We start from the raw sequence: 18,338 nt of genomic DNA on the forward strand, positions 1-18,338 counted from the left end.
GTCAACTAGTCTGGCTGGATAGCTTTTGGACGTCGCCTAAAGGCTCTCAGCTAACATAAGTGGTGTTGCAAAGTTCATGTGGCTTACCTTCATGTCTCCGATAACAGTTTGGAAGAGTCCTCCGAGCGCGCTGCATTCCTTCTCGATAACAGCCTCCATTTTCAGGACCAACTCCAGTGGTCAGTCCCGACTCGGTGAGCCGCTTTCAGTTCGCCACCTCCGCTCTCCAGGAAAAATACTCCGAAGAATTTCAACAAAAAACAACAAACTTGTGTATACAGACTATGTTGTTCGCGTAATGGACGAACAACAACTTTTATCTCAGGCAAACGTGTAAAGACAGCACTGCTCGGTTCTGCTCCGGTGCACCGTTTACTTCAAATCAAAAGAAGCTGTTGGGACCGAAGAGAAATTTAAATCCCCCTCTCCCCTCCACGTCGCCCCGCTCATACTCATGGCTGCACCGCGAAGATAATCTGTTGCAGTTTGCAAGTCGAAACTAGAGATATTCCCAATGTTAGGCTGGTAACGTTAGTCCGTATCTTGACAGGTAAATGCCGACACTCCCGTGTGCTCTGTTTTCTGCCTTCTCAACACTGACTGAGAGGGAGAAAAAAGCAAGACGAGAAACAAGCGTCAAGCCCGCCCCAATACAAAAAGTATTTCCGGTTTATTATTGCACATCAAAATAAAATACATCAATTCAGAAAGATTTAAACGTTATTTCAAAAAGGATCTCGCTGGACCCTAAAGTTTTTTTGTTGGGCCTGTATCGAGAGAAACATTACTATAGTATAAATGAACGAGCATCAACAGGCCTCCGCTTGCTTTATACAAGAAAAAGAATTGCACATTTATGGAAAAAAAACATAACAGGCCAAGCACTAATCAGTGGAGATATACTATATATGTGTGTGTGTGTGTGTGTGTGTGTGTATATTGTTTATCCTTTTAAATACTTGTCATATTTAGCAATGAACTAATGTACTCCATTTTGTATATATGTATTGTGTATATATGGCAATTTATTAACTTCTTCCTTCTTATTTGTTTTCATTTATTTCTCTATCTTTATTTTTTTTTTATTCTCTCTCTGTATTAAGATAGTAATTACATGTTATGTGATGTTATGTGTTATGTGTGATTGCAAAAAGCTGTATTTTATAGCCTGGAAAATCTAAATAAAAATACTGTGGCCAAAAAAAGATCCGTCTTTGTAATAAAATGGAAATTGTAAATTAGCATTTGTCTGACAAAGGTGTTATTATAGCAATATACTTAGAAAAGAGTATTCCTATTGTCAAACAAAACATTACATTGATATCTCAGTACATAAAAAACTTGTGTCCGTGTACATCAAATAAAACATATTTTTGGGCCTGCATTGGGCCTGTTTTATTACAGCGTATGCGTTGCACAGGCTGTTTTATTGTGAAGGAATAAACGTGATATTTCCGGTATTATTCTGTTTTTCTTAACTCCGTGATGATGGAGGATGCAGAGGTGAGCAGTGAATGAACGAGCACAGGGAAAGTAAGGCGCGCTCATGAGTTGCGTGTTGCGTTTTTTCATTTCTCATTTTCATAATTGCATTGCATTGTATCGCACAAACAACGGCTGAATTTATGGACTTGTCTAAATTAACAGACTTTACTTTACGTACAAACAAAGTATTTTCCCCCCCATTAATTATGTCTGGCTTCGTAAGAGTTGATGGTGCAGCATACAAGCACATTAGTGTAAAACGTCACCTACATTTTTTGTTGATGCCAACGTTTTACTATTTTTGTGTAAATACCGGATAAACATGGGAAAGCTGAGCAGTTTTAGATAACAGGTGACCCCTAGTGGCTGAAATAAAAATGACAACACACAATTATTGCAGGCTGTTATAATGTATTTGAATAGTACTATCATTAACTTAAAAAAAACAAATAATGAATCAATTATGGTACACAAGAGCATTTAGAGATGATAGTGTTTAACTTTGGCAATGAGCTTTCTGTCAAAATGCCTGCCTGGGAAACTGTTTTAACCAGTATATCCCAGTTGTGTCATCTCACATAAAGGCCCGAGTGTGTCGAACTTTTTTTTTTTTTTTTACTTTGGCGCCCATCAGTGGCGGCAATAAAAAAGACACCGTGGCAAATAACAATGCACCCTGCAATGATTAGACAAGACCATCTTTTTGTTCAAAATCTTTATTTCTGTAGTTCTAAAATGCATTTAAAAGAAAAAAAAAAGAAAAAAACAGCATGTGTCAAAAAAACAAAAAAATCTTAATTTAAAACGATTTTTAAATCAATACAATTTAATAGCCTAATGCAAACAAACGTATAGTGAATACAACTAACTGATCATGTAGCAAGACAGTTATTGATTTGGGTAATTTTATGATGTATCATTTGTATCAATCAGGGTCAAACACTACAAACATACTAGGCTACTCTACTTATATGATCTATTAGTAGATAAAGATCACTGTTTGAAATATACTTGCAGATGAAAGCATTTTTATTGACGTCAGATTAAATAATCAGTTTAATGTAGGACTCAAACTTGATCAAATTGTATTTATCAGTAAGTTACTGGAGTTAGCCACATAGGACAGCACTCAGAAAGTTCAAACAGAAACAGATATCATTTTGACTGAGAGTGCACGATACAGTAGTTACAATATTGTTAAAGACAGTTGTACCACATAAACTGACAAATTTTGACAAAAAGTGCTCACAAAAACAGATTACAACTTTGAAATTCAAATATTAGATCAATTCACATTTTAAATAGTGGCCATATAAAAAAAATGTGATAACATTTGTGTTAAAGCTGGAGTGCGGGACTTTTACATATAAATGTATGAGTTCTCACAATGCCGATTAAGCCTATTGCCGGGAAAGCTCTCTGTATTTGTCAGTGTAATGTAGTTGCGCTATTTGTCTTCCTAAGCTGGCATAGCAAAAGTTATGCATTTTATGTCAAACAGCGAGAGCTTAAGGGGACAGGAGGAGGGGAGAGACCACAGCCACGGAGCAGCAGTTAGAAGTATGGGCAGAAACTCCTAAGAAGCGCCAAGAAAATTTCAGGAGTGGATGCTCCAGATGACAGAAGAAACTTGGCATTCAGAAGAAGGTTTAAAGGTGCTATTGATAAAATTAGCCACTACATGTTGTAGTGTGAGATCCGCACCAGGAACAGAGTCTGCCCACACACACACACAATTACAGGGCTAACTGTCAACATTACACGGTTACTGTTACCTAGCGATTATTAACGGATTTAACAACAGAGTCAAGCCGCTTTTGTGTCAATGTGAGATTGTAGGGCCGTTGAGCGACTCAGTCCGAATTGGCAACTACGAACTGATGACAGCAAGATATCAACGTTGTTATACTGTTGGCTCAAAAGCTTTGTTAGAAATGGTAATCAAACATCAGACATCTTACACAAAGGTAAAGATACAAATTTAAAATGATTTATTGACATTCAAAATACATATATTTGTTTTTTTAAAGTGTTACTTTAATTATGCACCTTTCTTAAAAGCTCTGTGCATCTAATACTTTTAAAACATACTTTTCTACATAAAAGTTTATCAATAAAACCGAAAAGAGCAAGCGATCGACTGCTGAAAGCTTACCCTCAGGCATACTTCATATGCATACATCACTGTTTGTGTAATTACTGTTACTGTCAGTGGGAGGGAGACAAAGGTTCAGCACTCCAGCCTTAATTTGAGTGATTTTACAGTTTCTTAGCACCAAGGTTACTGAAGTACAGTGAAATCTTTCAAGCAAATTGCACCATCACATTAATGTTCTGTTGTGCATAACCCATTAAGCAGCATACATAGGCATTTTTTGTGGTATTAAAAATGGGAAATATTCCCTCTAATAAGGATGTGATTCAGGAAATGGGGCAATAATAAGATCTTTCTAAGAAGTTGCGCCATCACATTAATGTTCTGTCGTGCATAACCTCCCGCAGCATACATAGGCATGTTTTGTGGTACTGGAAATGGGAAATATTCCTTCCAATGAGGATGTTACTCAGGAAATGGGGAAATGTTGTATGATTAATGATGTGAGTAGAAGAACAAAAAAAAAGGCAAAAGCATAACTTACATCTTGCAAAATCACCCTGTATAGCCTCAACACATTCATATACAAGGTTACAATGATGACTGATATTCTTTAGCCTTGTCTTTAAATACACATAATAGCCCAGACTGAACCTACCCAAATCCAATCCTTTCAACATTTCAGAAGAACTTTCCAGAAATCGTAAGAAATGTTTTAACTGAGGCTAAATTTTGTCATCAATGTGTTTGTTATTTCCCATCAGGAAATAACACTGAGCTGAACTGAGTGGCAGTGCCCTCTATGGAGCTCTGGACAGTGTGGCTGATGTTTTAATACATGCTGAAGTTACAAAGCAGTTATAAAACTAGTTTATGCTGGTTTTCAAGGTTACCCCCTCCATCTCTTGAAGCCCATCACCAAACTGCAGCCGTAGCATAGTGTCACCACAAATGCAAATATCTGGGACAAAAAGACAACAGGGGAGAAAGCAAACAATCTTTTGGTCAGAAAATAATGAAATATTATATTTTTAAATAATCCATTACAAGTTCCTACAGACGTATATCAAGACATTGTATAGTCACCAACTAAAAAACAAGAAAAAAAGAAACATTACAAAACAAGGCTGAATGAAGCACATTTATAGGCCGGCAGAGTGATAAATAGCGCTACAGGTAAGATTAAAAATATGTACTTTTGAATTTATGGTTAACTGTCCTTTTAACCTTTTCTAATAAGGCCAGAATTATTATTTTGAGTAGAGTGAATTCTTTTCCAATGTAAGGATTTTTACATTGGGCTATATTAAATCATTGAGTACTGTGACTGCAATATGAATTAAAATGCACAAATTGTGCATGCACTGTGTTAGACCTTAGTTGAAAAGATATAAGGTACTCACCGTAGCTGCCACATTAATACTGTATTGCCTGTCATTCAAGACAGTAAATATATTGCCCCGAGGGTAGGTTATACACATGACAGCTTCAGTGCTGTTAGCCAATGGCTTGACATGGGCTCCTCCATTAGCTGCTGTAGTTGCTGCCTCCAACACGAAGGCAGCAAAGTAGAAAAGCACAGCTATAAAGTGGTACATCACATCCTAAGGAAAAAAAGACAGAACACATTAGAAATAAAAACAAAATAATCAAGTAGTAGCAGTAGATGGGAACAAAAAGTTACCAGCATGTAAGTTTTATTCTATTGGTTAACTGTCAAATATCAGCTATCTGGACTTTGGCATTCCCATAACAAACCAGACTGTCTGTCAAAGAATCAAGCTTTTACATTTGTTGTAAAGCATAACATGGTAGATACAACAAACATGGTATGCAAAAAACAAGAGAATAAATATACAAGTGACTGAAAAGTTTTTTGGAAACCATCATATTAAGAAAGAAAATAGAAAGACAGATACAGAGAAAGGGATTAACGATACAGAAGGAAGAGAGGGTGCGCCAGAGAGTGCAGAAGGTTAATGAGAATTTGTGTTGTCGTCTCTGCGAGCCTGGCGGGACTACAGGCGGGCCTTTGTTGCATTTTGGTGTGAGCTCATCATCCATGTCACTCATTGTTCGGGTGAAAACAAACAACCCCACACGCCTGACTACTCCTGGGAGCGGGGCCTGGAGCCTGAGGTAAGACTGGCTCTGTCTGAGAGCCCAGACTTAACACAGAGTCCACTACAGTGACATAAGACAATAACATGGCACTTTTTATTCTTATAGGCCTATAATAAATGTATCATATCATACCTGTACTTACTGCAGTAAAAGAAAACGCTTCCCTGTGCTAAGATATTTTTTTAATAGTGAATTATTGTTATTTACACTCTATATGTTGTACTCCAAAAATACATTTAGGTGCTAGGGTGCATTATTGGATAGTTGTTAAGAATGGCAAATGGATGGCCTATGGCCTAGACTCCTTCTTGTATACATTTTTTAGACTACCACCACCAGCGATTAGACTCCATAGAGGGGTTCCCTAATCAATACGGCTTTACCACCCTCCATAAGTATGGTAAATGAACTGTACTTGTATTGCGCTTTTCTAGTCTTATTGACCACTCAAAGCACTTTTACACTACATTGTCACATTCACCCATTCACACACATTCACACACTGGTGGCCAAGGCTACCGTACAACCACCACCTGCTATTCAGTAATCATTCACACGCACTCACACTCCGATGATGCGGCATCAGGAGCAATTTGAGGTTAAGCATCTTGCCCAAGGATACTTCGACATGTTGCCCGGAGGAGCTGGGGATCGGACTGCTGACCTTCCGATTTGAGGACGACCCGCTCTACCTCTGAGCCACAACCAACCCAAGCATATGACATCATGATGATCTAATCTCCAAAGACTTTTCACATTTCTCATACTTAAATGCACATGTATATACATATTCTTTCATCCTAGAATAAGTCTGTCTTCACTGAACCATAGTTGTAACTGGTTTGTTGTAACTCAACCATACATGCTCTTTTAAGGACATTTTGAGAGTTTTGCAGACACATACACACACTGCACCAATGCATGATGTAGAAGTATTTCCTGTAAGACTGGGGCATGACATTTTGTGAGTAATAAAATAACACAATACCTCAGATGTGGATCTATGTGCCCACACTTGGACAAGTGCTGCGTGACGGTTAGTGAAATCACGAGAGAATTTCTTTTTGTTCCTCATAATGGAACTTGCATAATAACCACAAAGAATATCATACTTTAAAAAACTACGCAATCTATCAGTAATCACAGTGACAAAAAAAATTAACTTCATTTTCATACATCAAAATTAAAAATGTACAGTGAATATGGTCAAACATGTAAAGAGAAAACCAAAAAACAAGGCACCATACCGTATATTAAACTACTGCCAAGATCATAACACTACCTTGCAGTTTGTAACTGAACCTGTACTCTGACTTTCAGACACAAAAACAACAGTTGCTGCCATGGCAACATCAAACAGTGACGACCATCTTAAAGGCTCCCTGTAAAGTTGTAGACCTCTAGTAACCCTATGGAGCCCTTTATACATGAACGGTTCCTTGTTCTGTCTGTCTTGTGCACGCATATTCGGGTGATGCGATACACAGTCCTACCAATAATCTACAGCTGCCATAATACAGACAGACAGACAGACAGCTGCGAATAGGTAGTTGGATAGAAATCTAGATGGAAGGATGAATCACTGGGTGGAAGGACAGATGGACAGATAAGTACACTGACTAACTGACAGTTCATTTATCAGCTCACCAAGGAATTCCAGTCAGTGTTAATGCGATCAGCCAGGCCGGTGAGGAGGAGTGTGAGGTAGGCGGAGGAGAGGCAGAAGGTGGTGAGGGAGACAAACATCACCCAGCCCTGCAGCAAAGGCACGGGGACATTGGAGGACGCCACCAGGATCCATACGAGACCACCAAATAACTGGAGATAAAGAAAAAAACACGCACCTTTTGTCACAGACGCAGTGAGTTTTATTCTATATGTTGAAAATGTGAGCCAGTGTTTGGTTTGATTGTTCTCTGGGCTAATGAAATGGTACTTACACCTGTATAGCACTTTCTAGTCTTCCAACCAATCAAAGCACTTTCTTACACAGCAGAGTCACATTTACCCATTCACACGCATTCATACGCTGGTGGCTAAAACATGAGGGAGGCCGAACACCTGCGACTCAGTTTAAAACGCTCTCATTCAATTTGAAGTTCAGTTCAGTATTTTACACAAGGATCTTTCAACATGAGGACTGAAGAAGCTGGGGACCAAACCGCCGATCTACCAATCAGTGAATGACCTGCTCTACCTCCAGAGCCACAGCGGTCTGCAGTGTGGCTGCCGTCTGGCCTAGTTTTAAGGTCACGTCATCCACCATCTCCTCCACCTACTGATGTCAAAGTCAGCTTATACACACGTAATCAAAACATTTTAGAAACTCTGATATAAGAGCTCATTCTGTGGTAACTAAAACACAACAATTCCTATTTAGGTGCTTGTACACTAAAGAAAGTACTTTTTTTATACACACTTGACCTTTAAACGTGGATCGGTCACAGCTAATTGGTGCAACTTTAAGTATTAGGCTTTTGCATGAGCAAAACGTGTTACCTATGATACACTACTTTTTACATTATTGTTGTGTCCTGCTTCAGGCATTATGTTTGGTGCAAGGCAGACTAAATGGTATGTTACATGGTTCATTTTGGACAAAGGGGCAAACAAGATATAACCACAGATAATCAAAAAACTTAATGGTGTTATGAAAGTTCCCAACTATACATATGCTTTCTAGTGTAAGGAAATGGAAGGTTTTCATGTTGGAAACGGCCACAACTCTGCATTTAACACTTTGTTTCCACCTGAAGATAGGCCTTCAGCTGCAAACATAGCTATAGATAAGTAGTCAAATCATCATAAGCCTACAGGTAGCATGCAAGGACATTTTAATATTGTGAAAGAAGAATAACACATTTGCTGTTTTACAGGCCTACACTGAACACACACACACACACACACACACACTGAAATAAGTAACAGGTGTCGCTCGAGGCGACGTTTGCCCTTACATTGACTGTCAAATGCGAGGAACAAAATCCAGCCTCAGGCAATCACAGCGACGATGTGTGCTGGTAGCATCTAAACTCTGAGGAGTCCGCAAATCAAAGAGGAAACACCGAGTTTCTAGCCCACAACATGAAGTCTAACTGGACTTAAACGGCATAAGGCCATCAATTATTAATAAAGACACAGTGACTGCAGCTCGCTATCTGAAGCAATACTAAGGTCGCTGATACATTCAAGCATATATCACAGAGTTGAACATCATGCGTAACTCCTCAAAAATGACGACACTTACTATTTCTACACAGACCAGGGCTCCAGAGTAAGTTCTCAACACTTCCAGTCCCAAAGGTAGAGAAATAGTTGGCGCTGGGAACGAGGTGGCAGCGGGATTAGTGGCTGGTTCCGACATCTCTAAATCTCCCTCTCTCTTCTCTCTATCTCCCTCTCTCCTCTGGCTCTCACCCTCTGCCTCCCACTAAAAAGACTCCGTTGAACAAAGGACGGGAGCAGCCGAGGAAATTCCTCCGGAGTCATGTGTCCCCCAAACAGGTCGGACAGGTGCAGGGGCCACTCCCTGGAAACCGACGCTGCATTCAAGGACCTCACGGAAGCTCCTAAATGCAGGTGCCCGTTTTGCAAACCTCATTTAGTCTTTTGAGGAAATAATGGCCACTTAATTGAAGTGGTTTTAAACTGTTGTAATGACTATAGATGCAGAAGAATAAATTGGACCTCTTGAGATTCATGAAAATCATAATCAATGGGCAAACTTCCATTTAGGCTGGTTTATGCAGTGGTTTGATGTGCATTTGTACAAATTCAAGGTGGCCTACTTGCACTTTACTTGAATATATTTACGCATCTTTTGGCTACTATTGTAACACATCTCAGAGACAAATATTGTACTCTTGACCCCATCATATGTGTCTGATAGCTTTAATTACTTTTCAGATTACATTTTTCTACACTTTTCCTGTCCAGTGGAAACCATGCAATTCTAAATTTTGTGATTTACAATAAGATTTATTCACTTATTTTATTTTTCAAAAAATTAAGGAAGAGGTGCACTTTTATGGGCCAAGAAAATCTCCCATTCCTTAAACTAAATAAGCTTGTTATGAACCCTCTTGGATCAGATGGAAAAAGTCACAAGGCTAGAAACTTGAAAAGTTGACTTTTTACAGATGCATTTTCTTCTCAAGACATAACTGCTACAAACACGTGATGATATTGCTATTGACTGAACACCTCACAACCTTAAATGCAACACACATTGATACAGTGATGGGATTAATCCAAAAACATCATATATAGTAGTAAAGCTCTGAAGGACCATATTTCTCCAGAATGAGATTTACGTATAATCTGGAGAATCGAGTGGAAAAGATATTCTAGATGACTCTGAAAGCAGCCAGGGAAATGTCTGAGTATATGGGTACATTTTCTGTTTCAGAATCATGAACACTACAATAAAACAAAACTCATTTGGGTATAAAAAAAAAAAAACTAACACTCACTGGGTCTACAAACTCAATCTCCCAGTCATTGTATATTGATTAGCTTCAGACTTTATACTTGATGACATCCCGAGTTTGAGACTTAGTTCTCTGGTTTCTGGCTCTTTTTGGAGAGAGGGTAACTCATGTTCACACATATTGATCAAACTTTTTTCGGCCATGGAAAAAACATATTTAAGTTCTAAAATGGCAGTGTTCCCCCTTAACTAAGTTTTTGAATGCAGGACTTGAACTTGTTACAGAGTATTATTACATTATAAGTACATTATACATTATATGTCCAACACTGGAATGATGAAGCCAGTAAAATTTGGAAGAGTCATATAACTGATCTGTTAAATTATTAGGTAGAAGCTGCTTATTACAACAGAGAGGAAGGCTTGAAAACACATTTCCCATTTGACATAATGTATGGCAATTAAATGCATTTTCTTCATGTCAGTTAAGATAACCCATGTATTGATATAAATGTTTATTAATAGTTATCACATGACAATAAATTTGGTTTTGTTCATTTGGCAGAGTTGATCTGCTGTCTGCGGCAGACGTTCATAAGGTAGTATATTAAACATGTCATAAAAGGCTTCAGGATGTGTTTACCATGATGAAACACCACAGACGGATCACTCCTTTACTCCGTCAACTGTTAACATTTGTTTTATGCTCTCCACACCCTAACTGTCAATTCTTGATAACTCTGCAATTACTCACATTGTAAAGTTATGCGCTAATCTTGTTTTTTCCGACACCAACTGAAGGCAGCAACTTTACTCTAACTTTGTCAGTCTGTTGGAGCACCTGTGTGAGCAGCCATCAACAGATACCACCACTCAGACAATAACGAAAGGGGACATTTAAATAGTAAGAGTCAAGACATATTGATGGCACTGATTCTTTTAACACTGTAGAAAAAGAACAATGGTGTGTACACTGGTTAACCTTCCCAGTGCTGGAGCAAAGACATTTGAAAAGCAAATATTAGCTTAAAGGTTAGAGTTGCAGCTGAGGAGAGCGGAGAACTGATTTCCAAACACACACATTTACCACATTTGCACTAAAACATTAAGTCGGCCACTGGAGGGAATATCTTTTTGGAATACAGTTTTTTTCTTGAACAAAATTGTCAAGTAAAATTGCCATGTTTTTACACCAGTTGGTGAGAGCAGTTTCTTGTGGTAGGTCACAGTTAATGTTTAGCTAAGGATTGGTTTATGTGAACCAATGTTGATTTAACCTCAGTTAAAAAACCTCAGAGCTCAGTTCATTTCAGTGTTACAATCAATATGACCCGGTTAAGATCCTGTGTCCTATCATGTTATATAAGACAACTGTTTAGAAGACCAGCATTGTGAGATCTGAAATATTTTCCAAGGGCTTTTTTTTTTTTTTACTTCAAGCATAAAGGAAATGATGACTTTTTAGAAGCACATATTTGACCCTGTTATCTGTACATGGAAATACTTTTAATCCCATGGGTCTCTGGAGGCCTCACTGTCATGTTATGGAGCAGCAGGAAGCCAGAGACAAATCTCTCGGACAAAACTGCTGATTGTTAAACTTTAGGGACTTTACTTCTCAGAGAAGGAGTGCTGTGTGACTTTTTTTTTTTTTTTTTTTTAAATATGATGACCCTCCGCAGAGTTACAAATATTTTTCCTTGAGCCTCTCTAGGTGACTGGGGTAAAGTGCATGACCCTCCCTTAACCACAATTAACCATATTTTACAGTTTTACCGGATATGATAAATAGTGTTATTTTTTTTAAGAAATCATGCCTTTAAAACCTATTTTTTGGGGTGTTCTGAGGGTATTTAAAATGAAAACAAAATACAGCTATTAAAAGTTGAACGTCCCTTCCCTAAGCCAAATATAAAAATACAACATCCTCCCTTGTGCTTAAAAAAATATTTTGAAGTGCCTCCCCTATTTTGCACCCCCCCTATAAATAATCAACAGTTCCTTAAATAATGCAGCATCTTCTGATGTTGTGAGGTTTGAACAAGGAAATGGTGAGAGATAAATTGAGCCAATCAATTATTCTATTTTGTTTTATTGTTTATTTTAGAGGAAATGGAAGAAAATATCTAGAAGACTGTCCGTTATGGTTATACTGTTCACTTTGAATTACAAATAACTGATGAAAGCTGGGTACAAATATTATTAAGCAATATTATAACGATTAAAGGAAACCAGTTTATTTAAAGTACATATTGCCTTTATATTGTTTTAAGTGCTTTTTATTTCATGAAAGAAAAATTTAAAACAAGGACGAAAGTAGCAGTGTATTTGAATGGCTTGCTTGTCATTAACATACACATTTAGAATGCAGACACAACAAAAAAGAACAGTGGACTGTCTGTTATTGTATAGTTTTTTCCAGGTGGAGTAATATTATTCACAGTATGCTGTACAGTGGCAGGGAGGTCTTGAATTACATCAACTGCAAGACAAAGAAAAAGCTACCCACAGGAACTTAAATCTCACATGCCCATGAAAATCGTCTGTCACAAGGCACGTCATTAAATTTCTTTGCTGAACGCGAGACCTCAGCACAGTCCTCATTTCCATCGCTGTTATTGGGTTCCCCAACTTGCCAGAATTTGCCCACCAGATCAGTCCCATCCACCCACTTCCATGTGTTTTCCTGCTCCTTGTCAGACAAACCGATCCAGGTTACTGCATAAGTTTTGCTGACAAAATCCAGCTCTTCTTTTGTTGTTATAATCACTAGGTCCGCTCCTCTCTCTTTACAGTCTTTTCTGCTGGCCTCCCAGGTTTTAGTCACTCCACTAGGAGAGAAAAAGTAGCACTTGCCTCCAAATGTTTTCCATCCTTGGTGGCAAGTTTGACCTAGAGACGGTAAAAGTGTATTTTAGTTATTGTGATCCAGAAATAATTGTTAAGATTTGGCGACCAGCAGTTAGCAAGTTTCGAGAGCTTTTAAGTACAGCATCGTCAAGTAATGTTATTTGTATCAAGTCAAATGGCAACTCCTCAAGCACATGGCTGCTGTATACACCTGAGGTCATACATAAGATCAAAGAGAACTGTAATCTAATATTGAACAAGCTTTGAACATTTTGATAAAGAGATATTACTTAGTTGTTGTAGTCCTACATGACCCTCTCCACCCCAATAATGGCAGACATGCTTTTCTATTGCATACTGTAGCTAAATGTAAGCCTGCAGGGGGCAGACATCCTTGTAGATTTGCCACTTGAAATTGATTACAGTTTTGAAACAACTGTTTATATTAGACAGAGGTAAACTAGGCTTCTCATTTCCTATTTGCAATCATTGATTTGGGATGACAACTGTCACTAGCAGTAGCTGGCGAGCTAGCTGATTAAGCTAATGTTAGTTTCATGACTTGGTTGAAAACACTTTCTCTTACTGACTTTCTAATGTGGCCACCTGAGTGTTCTTAAAACAAGATGAGACATTTGTTGACACATTTATTTAATTCATGTAGAATACATGGAAACAGAAACTTTAATATTTTTGTATTGCAAGAAGAGGCAGTTAGCCCGTGTTTCATGGTAAGGTAAAATGTAAGCTCAGACCAGTGCTCGACCTAGCGCATTCAGAGCCCTCGGCAAACCATGTAGAACTATGGTGGCCAATGCGAAAATGTGAATGGCCCTAGTCTTACAGCCAATGTTTAGTTTGTCTGCTTAGGGCTACTGTAGAAACAATATGGCACACTCCATTGTTTAGTCCAAGGTAATGAAAGCACAATGATTCTTAGTTTAGGTGATTATGCAGATTACAGATTGATTATGCATTAATAAGAAAACACATATGAGAAATAAAAAGATTCCACTAAATCCTGATCACTGGCCCTTTAAGTATAACCTGTAACTCAACACAGTAATAGGAGAAATGAAATGCTCTAAGGCCTAAGAAGTAACACTGGTTTAGGTCACTACAAGTATTAGAATTAGCCTGACGTGCTAACTCATGTCAGAGCAACAGAATCTGCTTACACGGTTTGTTCAGCTCAGCAAAGTGATCTGAATAGACAACAGTTAAAAAATTGAAAAGCTATGGCTTCCTGTCTCAGGTATTGCCACCTTATTAAGTTCATAGAGTGAGGCGAACACTGGACACTCAGTAATACTCTTCTATGCATCTCCAACACGGAGATCTGCACTCTACTGTCAACACTTTTTTCTGTGTGAGGACACAAAGACTGAGCTTCAGTTTGTTGTAAAGACTCATAGATCCAGCATCATGCAGTGAGCCTACACTTGGTTTACTGATTCCTACTGCAGATAGTTGGAATTTAACAGTTACACGGATTAAACCTTCACTTTTAGTGCCAAAAAATTACTGTTTACACAACTTTGACTCAGAGAGTTGCTATTTTGGATACAAGACTTTTGTGTTGTGTGTTTTAAGTTATACAGAGGTAATCAGTACCTCCAACAATAAACAGGACAGGATTATTTAAACCAGTTGGCTTCATCAATAATTGAACCCTTTACAGATGAGAAAGACCAGCAGAAAAGTCAGTGGCTTGCCTGGAATGATACTGTATTAGTTAAAGCATTATCTAATTATTCTGACCACTGTGTTTAATGGTGTATGCTAGCATGCACTTAACAATCCACACAGCTCTCCTGCTGTTTGATAAAGTACTTGTATTTTGGATTTCCTTTCTACAGCGGTAAAACCAAATAAAAGACAATCCGGTATAGGTAAGTCTCGCTTCAGTACATTTCTTACCTGTTTTGTTCGATTCTTTGCTTCTGAGTGTTTGATTTAACATGGTGACCTCCTCTTGAAGCTTATCTCGATTTGCAGCCATAGCATTGTATTGGCTCTGAAGAACCTCCATATCTTTTGTCATGTTGTTGGATTTAATCTTCAACTGGTCAAGCTCATTTCTCAGATTGTCTCTGTCTACAGTCAGGCTATAGATCAGGTTTTCACACTTCACGTCCCAGTGACTAATAGCACCAGAAGCTGCAACAAGTTCATTGAGAGTTAATGAAAAACAATGAAAATGATCATGTGAAAAAGTAAAAAAGTGATTGATTTTGAGTGTTAAATGGGAGCTTTTGCTATGTATTTATGCTCACTGTTGGAACAGTACTGTACTTACTGTGTGCCACCACGCCTAAGATCAAAATCAGCAGAAGAAGCCCCACACACACTGCAGCAGCTTCAATCCACCACACTGAAACACACATCATTGTTGTAAGGCAATGAAAACCACAAACAAGCAATGCAGATGCCTAATTTGCTCAGTGGTTTAAGTAGCAGTACTTTGTAACTATCTGCATTTTATTGTGCACATGAAAGACTTTTTTTTATAATTACTTCTACCTTTGTTACAGTAAATGTTATACTGTGTATTGGCAGGAAAATGGTTTGATGTGTATTCTTACCTTGAGATCGCCATCCATACTTTGATCTTCCATCAGAAGCCATCAGATTTACACTATCTTCCCCCGCCTCCCCAGACTTACATTTCAGTGCCACTGACATTTGTGAAATTTGCGGTCAGTGTCGGTGTCTTTTTTATTTAGGCTCAATGAATTGCTGACACAGCAAAAAGGAAGCTGTGGGGAGGACATGTTTGGGCAAGACAACTCCTTGGGCTGAGATCCTATGTAAAGCAGGATTCTGAGTTTTTTTTTTTCACATTAATTGCGAGTTATAGTGGACATATGATGCATTTAATTCCACCTTTATATATATATACTTTATTTCTCAAAACAAACTGTTTATCACTTGTTAAGATTACTTTGCCAATTATTTATATTTGTCATTTATACTTTATAGCGGTATGCTTGTAGTTGTATACAGTAGCAGCGTATTTTAACTTGTGATTCAGTCTCTTTCTTTTATTTACATGATGATTGCTGACTGAGCCTTTAAGGATGGCATAGTTTCAGGACAGTCAGCAAAACCCTGTTTTTCTCCTGTTAAAAAAAACAGTATATCAGCCTGCATTTTTTCGGGAATGTGCTGTTGTAAGAAATGAGCATTATGTAACTTTCCTTTCCTTAAAATCAACCTTTTCAGGCCTGAAAATTAACGTTTGGATACGGCTGTAGCCTTTAAGTGAAAGTGAGTAGTCCTTATGGACTTAACAGATTGTCATGTAACCATGCAGGCCATACATGGCCAATGAGTATGACAAAACAGCTTCAAATAAGTTGTTCAGTATTCCCTGCAAATATTAAAGGTTGCATAAAGACAACACAGTTTTTGTACACTTAAAGTTACCCATTCATGTCCAACAGTACAACAAACATTAGAAAACTTAAAATCCACTGAACAGTGTTTTTAGGAGTTTTTTTCAGTAGTTTTTTTCCTCACTAGGTTCAGCAAATAGGAGCTGGCTCAGGCATCATTACATGACCAACGGTGGTCATCCATGGGAGGGAAATTGTGAAAACTGGCTTGAATGTTAATGGCAGGAGTTATAATGTGCTGTCACATTTAATTCAACCTCGTATTAACTAATGCAACACAGCCTCTGCCAAGTGCAACACTTGCAATCACAATTGGTAGATATGTCAGTAATGTAGGCAGATGAGATGCTTATTGTTTAATCAATTGATGCTATATAACAAAAAAAGACAGACAAAAATCAAACATATATGGCATATATATGGCTTGTATGTTTTCCATGTTTTTGATACAGCGGTAGATTGTTAGGAGCCAAAAGTGTTTTAATTAAGGAAGATTTTTTTTCACCAATAAGAAAACCATCCGTGTATCTCCCTCTACAGGCGTAAAGGTACACAACACTAAAAAAAAAAAAAAAATGACAACCTCTAATATTGAATTCTTTTAGAAAGTTAGAGAGTTTTGTTAGAAGCAAAAGAGGAAGGATCTCTTTGGTTGGGGAAAGAGGAACAGCCTCTGTTACTGGAACAAAATGTGCCAATTCATGAAACAAAACAAAAATAAAACTAAATATAAAAACTCTGTATGAGAGAAATTAATAAATGAATTTATGGTATTTATATAGCACTTCCTTTGCACAGAATGCAGCACAAAATGCTTTTAGGAGTGAAAACACATTTTTTAACTGTACACATACACACATAGGGAGGGAGAAAATGATCTGTGTTATAATCTAAAAAATTGAGAAAAACATAAAGGATTATAATGAATTTACTTTTACTTTGCTTACTGCAAACCACAGAGCAACTGAATGTCCCCAAGCACTGAGGTTTAGCATTTTCTCTAATGTTTCTCCACAGCAGTCCCTCTTTACTGGGCTTTGAATTGAAGCACATGCAAAGTTACTGACAATTTACATTGAAATGTTTAGACTGCAATTAATCTCAGATATTTGAATTGCATTCCAGTCAACATACGTGCTTCCAAATGTCCTCAAAATACATTTGCCTTAAACCTGTAATTGATTTGTTTGCCTCTTGAGGCACAATGCCTCAGCAATATATGGCCTTATAAATTTGGTATGACTAACATGTTACCCAACAATTGCCAATTTAACATTTCAACATCCAGCAGACACAAAGCAGCATTGATATTCATGCAAAGTTGTTTTCTTGGCTGTCTGTCCAGTTGAAGATGCTTTAAAGGGTCATAGCAGGGAATATATTGGTGTAATGAGGGTAATTATGGTAATGTTGTAGTTTAAAATAGCTGCATTCAGTTTTCAGGGGCTTGTGGTTCAATGACAAAGGCCCATCATTAATGTTATGACTATAGTTGCACCTGTTTTTGCTTCTGAAACAAGTCAAAATGTTTTCCATGAAAAAGGTCAGTCTATAGTTAGAAATGTGTCCAGTTTTCCTCAGCAACTACTCATTACATTTACCTGTTGTACCTGAGCTAATGATTTTTTAAAAGGGTTTTTCCAAACACTCCTATTTTTACATTATACAAGATGAACAATAGACAACTTGGTGTCGTCACATCTACATGTTTTGAAGATAGAAGGGCTCCAGATTATACAAATAGTACCATAGTTTGATTAGGTCCAATATTTTTTTTTTTTTACCTGTTATCCGACAGAACTTTGCATCTTCTGAGGTATTTCTCTGATTGCACAGGTGTTTACTGTCACCTGAGGGGAGCCAACTTTTTATGCAGTATCTCAACAAACTGTCTTTTCAAAGACAAAACAACAAACATGGCCCAACTGTTCTCTTCTTCACTGAGTGCTAATTCCAC

The 18,338-nt window shown here is 37.8% G+C and overlaps 3 protein-coding genes across 5 annotated transcripts in view; all 3 read right to left on the bottom strand.

Moving 5' to 3' along the window:
* LOC121945453 (protein MTSS 1-like) overlaps nt 1-579 on the bottom strand; it is a 55,513-nt gene extending 54,934 nt beyond the window's left edge. For all 3 annotated transcript variants that reach the window (XM_042489623.1, XM_042489622.1, XM_042489621.1), the window contains exon 1: nt 88-579. In XM_042489623.1, the coding sequence (XP_042345557.1) occupies nt 88-159 (72 nt within the window). In that variant the 5' untranslated portion in view covers nt 160-579. The remainder of the gene's footprint in view (nt 1-87) is intronic.
* Nucleotides 580-2,185: 1,606 nt separating this feature from the next.
* Nucleotides 2,186-9,207, bottom strand: mal2 (mal, T cell differentiation protein 2). Its single transcript, XM_042490943.1, has 4 exons — nt 8,952-9,207; nt 7,352-7,522; nt 4,984-5,184; nt 2,186-4,541 (listed from the first exon to the last, which is right to left on the bottom strand). The coding sequence occupies exons 1-4, from the start codon at nt 9,066-9,068 to the stop codon at nt 4,470-4,472; spliced, it is 561 nt and encodes a 186-aa protein (XP_042346877.1). The 5' UTR covers nt 9,069-9,207; the 3' UTR covers nt 2,186-4,469.
* Nucleotides 9,208-12,212: 3,005 nt separating this feature from the next.
* LOC121945762 (C-type lectin domain family 4 member E-like) lies at nt 12,213-15,681 on the bottom strand. Its single transcript, XM_042490091.1, has 4 exons — nt 15,569-15,681; nt 15,283-15,357; nt 14,904-15,143; nt 12,213-13,025 (listed from the first exon to the last, which is right to left on the bottom strand). The coding sequence occupies exons 1-4, from the start codon at nt 15,666-15,668 to the stop codon at nt 12,649-12,651; spliced, it is 792 nt and encodes a 263-aa protein (XP_042346025.1). The 5' UTR covers nt 15,669-15,681; the 3' UTR covers nt 12,213-12,648.
* Nucleotides 15,682-18,338: the final 2,657 nt, after the last annotated feature.

Source organism: Plectropomus leopardus, chromosome 7, assembly GCF_008729295.1.
Source record: "Plectropomus leopardus isolate mb chromosome 7, YSFRI_Pleo_2.0, whole genome shotgun sequence".
NCBI classification, from domain to species: Eukaryota; Metazoa; Chordata; class Actinopteri; order Perciformes; family Serranidae; genus Plectropomus; species Plectropomus leopardus.

What these genes read in the sequence shown, in the direction of transcription:
- mal2 (XM_042490943.1), bottom strand. Translation starts at nt 9,068, where the DNA reads ATGTCGGAACCAGCCACTAATCCCGCTGCCACCTCGTTCCCAGCGCCA. An exon ending in CCCTGGTCTGTGTAGAAATA is followed by an intron (nt 7,523 to 8,951) that starts GTAAGTGTCGTC and finishes CTTTATCTCCAG; the next exon opens with TTATTTGGTGGTCTCGTATG. An exon ending in GTATTAATGTGGCAGCTACG is followed by an intron (nt 4,542 to 4,983) that starts GTGAGTACCTTA and finishes TTTTTGTCCCAG; the next exon opens with ATATTTGCATTTGTGGTGAC.
- LOC121945762 (XM_042490091.1), bottom strand. Translation starts at nt 15,668, where the DNA reads ATGTCAGTGGCACTGAAATGTAAGTCTGGGGAGGCGGGGGAAGATAGT. An exon ending in GTATGGATGGCGATCTCAAG is followed by an intron (nt 15,358 to 15,568) that starts GTAAGAATACAC and finishes TGTGTGTTTCAG; the next exon opens with TGTGGTGGATTGAAGCTGCT. An exon ending in CAAAGAATCGAACAAAACAG is followed by an intron (nt 13,026 to 14,903) that starts GTAAGAAATGTA and finishes TACCGTCTCTAG; the next exon opens with GTCAAACTTGCCACCAAGGA.